This window comes from Borostomias antarcticus, assembly GCF_949987555.1.
Source record: "Borostomias antarcticus genome assembly, contig: scaffold_312, whole genome shotgun sequence".
Taxonomy (NCBI): Eukaryota; Metazoa; Chordata; class Actinopteri; order Stomiiformes; family Stomiidae; genus Borostomias; species Borostomias antarcticus.
This window is the reverse complement of record NW_028175821.1, coordinates 15,001-22,500: the sequence shown is the minus strand read 5'-3', so window position 1 is coordinate 22,500 and position 7,500 is coordinate 15,001. Positions and strand designations below refer to the sequence as shown.

Below are 7,500 nucleotides of genomic sequence, written 5' to 3'. Positions count from 1 at the left end.
TAACCCTCACCTGACCAACACAACTAACCCTAACCCTCACCTGACCAACACAACTAACCCTAACCCTAACCCTCACCTGACCAACACAAGTGCACATTGACAGCTACTGTATGAACCACGACTTAACTGAGATAGTATTATGTTAGTTGCACACAGCCTCTCTCTGTTTGCTCTATATAGCCTACTGTAGATATACATACACTGTATCATGCTATGTTAACTTCATCATGCTGTGCTAACTACAGTAAAGTGTACAATGCTAACTATCATGCTGTCCTAATTGAATCATGCTACTGTATGCTAACTGCATCATGCTGCACTAACGCTATCATGCTAGGCTAACTCCATCATGCGAATATCATTCGCTTTATTCATGCAGCGGCCATATTGGTCAAGTCTGATGTAATTGGTTGGGAGAATGCAGAAGTGCCCGTTGACTCCAATGTTCAAAGTTCACTATAGAAACACCACTTCAAGAACCAAAATAATCAAAATAACAGGCTGAATACACTATCGGGGTTACAAACTCATCATTACCAGACTCTGATTGTTTTTCACTGCCATTGTTTTCGCGTTTGGAAATACATGGAAGTGAATGCAGCTGACAGCTAATTATCGCTCATTCACTCCGATGTATTTCCAAACACAAAATCTAGCCGCTGCATGAATAAAGAGAACGTCGTGTCTCTCATGTAGATCACAATATGGCCGCTGCATGAATAAAGAGAACGTCGTGTCTCTCATGTAGATCCTGGGCACCGATGATGACTGGTACAAGGCAGAGCTCGGTGGACTGGAGGGCTTCGTACCCATGAACTATCTGGACGTACACCTGCCCAGGTACAGATTACATGAACTACACACACACACACACACACACACACACACACACACACACACCTGCCCAGGTACAGATAACATGAACTACACACACACACACACACCTGCCCAGGTACAGATAACATGAACTACACACACACACACACACCTGCCCAGGTACAGATAGCATGAACTACACACACTCACACACACACACACACACACACACACACACACACACACACACATACACACACACACACCTGCCCAGGTACAGATAACATGAACTACACACACACACACACCTGCCCAGGTACAGATAGCATGAACTACACACACACACACACCTGCCCAGGTATAGATAACATGAACTACACACACACACACACACACACACACACACACACACACCTGCCCAGGTAGGTAAAGCTTCAGTACAGTATATTGTGCAGAGAGGGTCATCACAAACTGACTGTGGAAGACTGTGAATGTGCAACAGGTGTGACCACAACCACTGTTCCAGGCTAGTCCTTCCATTCCCCATTCCCCTCCCTCTCCTCCCTCCCTCCCCTCCCTCTCCTCTCTCCCTCTCCCTCTCCTCCCCTCCCCTCCCCTCCCCTCCCCTCCCCTCCCCTCCCCTCCCTCTCCTCCCCTCCCTCTCTTAATAAACATCTTAATGTTTATTTTTAAGGCTCTACATGGTTTGGCCCCCCACTATCTGGCTGAACTGATTCAAGTTCGTGCGACATCTAGAACCCTGAGGTCCTCCTCCGAGACTCTTTTAATAGTCCCTAGATCGAGACTTAAGACCAAGGGTGACCGAGCTTTTGCGGTGGCTGGCCCAAAGCTCTGGAACAGCCTCCCTCCACACATTAGACACGCACAGAACCTAGGGCTCTTTAAGTCTCAGCTTAAAACACACTTGTTCTCACTGGCTTTTGAGGCCTGATAGCCTACATCCCCTGTCCTGTTTTGTGTCCTGTCATTTTATTGTTCTGTGATTATGTGCACTTTATTCTGTTTTTTGTTTTAGTTTATTTTATATATTGTACAGCACTTTGGTGCAACTTCGGTTGATTTTAAACGTGCTTTATAAATAAAGTTGACCTTGACCTTGACCTCTCCTCCCTCCCTCTCCTCCCCTCCCTCTCCTCCCTCCCTCTCTCTCCTCCCCTCCCTCTCCTCCCCTCCCTCTCCTCCCTCCCTCCCCTCCCTCTCCTCTCTCCCTCTCCTCCCCTCCCTCTCCTCTCTCCCTCTCCTCCCCTCCCTCTCCTCTCCTCCCTCTCCTCCCCTCCCTCTCCCTCTCCTCCCCTCTCTCTCCTCCCTCCCTCTCCTCCCCTCCCTCTCCTCTCCTCTCCTCTCCTCCCCTCCCTTCCCTCTCCTCTCCTCCCCTCCCCTCCCCTCCCCTCCCCTCCCCTCCCCTCCCCTCCCTCTCCTCTCCTCTCCTCTCCTCTCCTCCCCTCCCTCTCCCTCTCCTCCCCTCTCTCTCCTCCCTCCCTCTCCTCTCCTCCCCTCCCTCTCCTCCCCTCTCTCTCCTCCCTCCCTCTCCTCCCCTCCCTCTCCTCCTCTCCCTCTCCTCCCCTCCCTCTCCTCCTCTCCCTCTCCTCCTCTCCCTCTCCTCCCTCCCTCTCCTCTCCTCCCTCTCCTCCTCTCCCTCTCCTCCTCTCCCTCTCCTCCCTCCCTCTCCTCCCCTCCCTCTCCTCTCTCCCTCTCCTCCCCTCCCTCTCCTCCCCTCCCTCTCCTCCCTCCCCTCCCTCTCCTCTCTCCTCCCCTCCCTCTCCTCCCTCTCCTCTCTCCCTCTCCTCCCCTCCCTCTCCTCCCCTCCCTCTCCTCCCCTCCCTCTCCTCCCTCTCTCTCCTCCCTCCCTCTCCTCCCCTCCCTCTCCCTCTCCTCCCCTCCCTCTCCTCCTCTCCCTCTCCTCCCTCCCTCTCCTCCCCTCCCTCTCCCTCTCCTCCCCTCCCTCTCCTCTCTCCCTCTCCTCCCCTCCCTCTCCTCTCCTCCCTCTCCTCCCCTCCCTCTCCCTCTCCTCCCCTCTCTCTCCTCCCTCCCTCTCCTCTCCTCCCCTCCCTCTCCTCCCCTCCCTCTCCTCCTCTCCCTCTCCTCCCTCCCTCTCCTCCCCTCTCTCTCCTCCCTCCCTCTCCTCTCCTCCCCTCCCTCTCCTCCCCTCCCTCTCCTCCTCTCCCTCTCCTCCCTCCCTCTCCTCCCCTCCCTCTCCTCTCTCCCTCTCCTCCCCTCCCTCTCCTCCTCTCCCTCTCCTCCCCTCCCTCTCCTCCCCTCCCTCTCCTCCTCTCCCTCTCCTCCCTCCCTCTCCTCCCCTCCCTCTCCTCTCTCCCTCTCCTCCCTCCCTCTCCTCCCCTCCCTCTCCTCTCTCCCTCTCCTCCCCTCCCTCTCCTCTCCTCTCCTCTCCTCCCTCTCCTCCCCTCCCTCTCCTCCCCTCCCTCTCCTCCCTCTCCTCTCTCCCTCTCCTCCCCTCTCTCTAGCTGGTACCAGGAGACGGCCAGCCGGAGCGATGCCAACCACAGCCTGATGCCGCGCCCGCTGGGCTCCTTCCTCATCAGGGGCAGTCAGAGCTCCCCAGGGGAGTTCTCCATCTCCGTCAGGTCAGTGTGTGTGTGTGTGGTTGTGTGTGTGGTTGTGTGTGTGTGTGTGGGTGGGTGAGAGAGATCGTTCCTCTGTTCTAACTGAGAGGCGTGAGCAAATATATATCTCCTCTCCTCCCCCCTCTCCTCTCCCTCCCTCTCCTCTCCCTCCCTCTCCTCTCCTCCTCCTCCTCTCCCCCCTCCTGTCCTCTCCTCCCCCCTCTCTCCTCTCCCCCCCTCTCCTCTCCTCCTCCTCCCCCCTCCTGTCCTCTCCTCCCCCCTCTCTCCTCTCCCCCCCTCTCCTCTCCTCCCTCCTCCTCCTCTCCCCCCTCTCCTCCCTCCTCCTCCTCTCCCTCCTCTCCTCCTCCTCCTCTCCCCCCTCCTGTCCTCTCCTCCTCCTCCTCTCCCCCCTCCTGTCCTCTCCTCCCCCCTCTCTCCTCTCCCCCCCTCTCCTCTCCTCCTCCTCCCCCCTCCTGTCCTCTCCTCCCCCCTCTCTCCTCTCCCCCCCTCTCCTCTCCTCCCTCCTCCTCCTCTCCCCCCTCTCCTCCCTCCTCCTCCTCTCCCCCCTCACCTCTCTCCCCCCTCTCCTCTCCTCCTCCTCCTCTCCCCCCTCCTGTCCTCTCCTCCTCCTCCTCTCCCCCCTCCTGTCCTCTCCTCCCCCCTCTCTCCTCTCCCCCCCTCTCCTCTCCTCCTCCTCCCCCCTCCTGTCCTCTCCTCCCCCCTCTCTCCTCTCCCCCCCTCTCCTCTCCTCCCTCCTCCTCCTCTCCCCCCTCTCCTCCCTCCTCCTCCTCCCCCCTCTCTCCTCTCCCCCCCTCTCCTACCCTCCCTCCTCCTCTCCCCCCCTCTCCTCTCCTCCCCCTCTCCTCTCTCCCCCTCTCTCCTCTCTCCTCTCCTCCTCCTCCCCCCTCCTGTCCTGTCCTCATCACTTTCTCAGGCACGAGGCAGATGTGCAGCATTTCAAGGTGATGAGAGACAGGGGGCAGTATTTCGTCTGGAAAGACAAGTTCCCTTCACTCAACAAGGTCTGTGCTCTGTTTACTTGTCAGTTGTTGTTGTTGTTGTTGTCGTTGTTGTTGTTCGTGATGTTGTTGTTGTTATTGTTGTTGCAGGTGTTACTATAGTTATACTGGTATCATTGCTATGAAAACACTTCCTTCGACTGTTGACTGGTTATATTACTGGTTTAAAACACGTTTATGTAAAGCAAGTTGTGCAACAGGCTCAATGTACAGAATGGTCTATGAATACAAAGTTTGTTTTGATGTGAACCAGCTGGTGGAGTTCTACAAGAGGAACTCTGTCGCCAAACACAGCACGATCTGCCTGCTGGAGGACGGGCCACAGGTACGTCAACACACACCAGCACACTACTGGGAGGGTTAGCCCTAACCCTAACCCTAACCCTAACCCGCTAACCTAACCCTAACCCTGTACTACCGGGAAATACTAAATACTGTACTACACGATCTGCCTGCTGGAGGACGGGCCACAGGTACGTCAACACACACCAGCACACTGCTGGGGAATACTAAATACTGGGTTAGGGCTAACCCTAACCCTAACCCTAACCCTAACCCTAACCCTAACCCACAGCACGATCTGCCTGCTGGAGGACGGGCCACAGGTACGTCAACACACACCAGCACACTGCTGGGGAATACTAAATACTGGGTTAGGGCTAACCCTAACCCTAACCCTAACCATAACCCCTAACCCTAACCCTAACCCTAACCCTAGCCCTAACCCACAGCACGATCTGCCTGCTGGAGGACGGGCCACAGGTACGTCAACACACACCTAACCCTAACCCTAACCCACAGCACGATCTGCCTGCTGGAGGACGGGCCACAGGTACGTCAACACACACCAGCACACTGCTGGGGAATACTAAATACTGGGTTAGGGCTAGCCCTAACCCTAACTCTAACCCTAACCCTAACCCTAACCCTAACCCTAACCCACAGCACGATCTGCCTGCTGGAGGACGGGCCACAGGTACGTCAACACACACCAGCACACTACTGGGACATACTAAATACTGGGTTAGGGCTAACCCTAACCCTAACCCTAACCCTAACCCTAACCCTAACCCTAACCCTAACCCACAGCACGATCTGCCTGCGGGAGGACGGGCCACAGGTCAACACACACCAGGGTTAGGGTTAGGGTTAGGGTTAGGGTTAGGGTTAGGGTTAGGGTTAGAGGGTTAGGGTTAGGGTTAGGGCTACTGGCACATACTAAATACTGTACTACTGGGGAATACTAAATACTGTACTACTGGCAAATACTAAATACTGTACTACTGGGGAATACTAAATACTGTACTACTGGGAAATACTAAATACTGTACTACTGGGAAATACTAAATACTGTACTACTGGGACATACTAAATACTGTACTACTGGGAAATACTAAATACTGTACTACTGGGAAATACTAAATACTGTACTACTGGGACATACTAAATACTGTACTACTGGGAAATACTAAATACTGTACTACTGGGAAATACTAAATACTGTACTACTGGGGAATATGAAATACTGTACTACTGGGAAATACTAAATACTGTACTACTGGGAAATATGAAATACTGTACTACTGGGAAATACTAAATACTGTACTACTGGGAAATACTAAATACTGTACTACTGGGAAATACTAAATACTGTACTACTGGGAAATACTACATACTGTACTACTGGGAAATACTAAATACTGTACTACTGGGAAATATGAAATACTGTACTACTGGGAAATACTAAATACTGTACTACTGGGAAATACTAAATACTGTACTACTGGGAAATACTAAATACTGTACTACTGGGAAATACTAAATACTGTACTACTGGGAAATACTTAATACTGTACTACTGGGAAATACTAAATACTGTACTACTGGGGAATATGAAATACTGTACTACTGGGAAATACTAAATACTGTACTACTGGGAAATACTAAATACTGTACTACTGGGAAATACTAAATACTGTACTACTGGGACATACTAAATACTGTACTACTGGGAAATACTAAATACTGTACTACTGGGAAATACTAAATACTGTACTACTGGCAAATACTAAATACTGTACTACTGGGAAATACTAAATACTGTACTACTGGGAAATACTAAATACTGTACTACTGGGAAATATGAAATACTGTACTACTGGGAAATACTAAATACTGTACTACTGGGACATACTAAATACTGTACTACTGGCAAATACTAAATACTGTACTACTGGGAAATACTAAATACTGTACTACTGGCAAATACTAAATACTGTACTACTGGGAAATACTAAATACTGTACTACTGGGACATACTAAATACTGTACTACTGGGAAATACTAAATACTGTACTACTGGGAAATACTAAATACTGTACTACTGGCAAATACTAAATACTGTACTACTGGGAAATACTAAATACTGTACTACTGGGAAATACTAAATACTGTACTACTGGGAAATATGAAATACTGTACTACTGGGAAATACTAAATACTGTACTACTGGGAAATACTAAATACTGTACTACTGGGAAATACTAAATACTGTACTACTGGGAAATACTACATACTGTACTACTGGGAAATACTAAATACTGTACTACTGGGAAATATGAAATACTGTACTACTGGGAAATACTAAATACTGTACTACTGGGAAATACTAAATACTGTACTACTGGGAAATACTAAATACTGTACTACTGGGAAATACGAAATACTGTACTACTGGGAAATACGAAATACTGTACTACTGGGAAATACTAAATACTGTCCTACTGGGAAATACTAAATACTGTACTACTGGGAAATACTAAATACTGTCCTACTGGGAAATACTATATACTGTACTACTGGGAAATACTAAATACTGTACTACTGGCAAATACTAAATACTGTACTACTGGGAAATACTAAATACTGTACTGCTGGGAAATACTAAATACTGTACTACTGGGAAATACTAAATACTGTACTACTGGGAAATACTAAATACTGTACTACTGGGAAATACTAAATACTGTCCTACTGGGAAATACTAAATACTGTACTACTGGGAAATACTAAATACTGTACTA

General features: G+C 50.3%; 1 protein-coding gene across 1 annotated transcript in view; it reads left to right on the top strand.

Moving 5' to 3' along the window:
- LOC311329186 (GRB2-related adapter protein-like) overlaps positions 1-7,500 on the top strand; it is a gene marked incomplete at both ends in the record, with an annotated part of 11,810 nt that overhangs the window by 358 nt on the left and 3,952 nt on the right. Inside the window, 4 exons of the mRNA XM_084463063.1 lie at positions 749-840; positions 3,300-3,419; positions 4,333-4,420; positions 4,671-4,742. Coding sequence (XP_084319189.1) covers positions 749-840; positions 3,300-3,419; positions 4,333-4,420; positions 4,671-4,742 — 372 coding nt within the window. The remainder of the gene's footprint in view (positions 1-748; positions 841-3,299; positions 3,420-4,332; positions 4,421-4,670; positions 4,743-7,500) is intronic.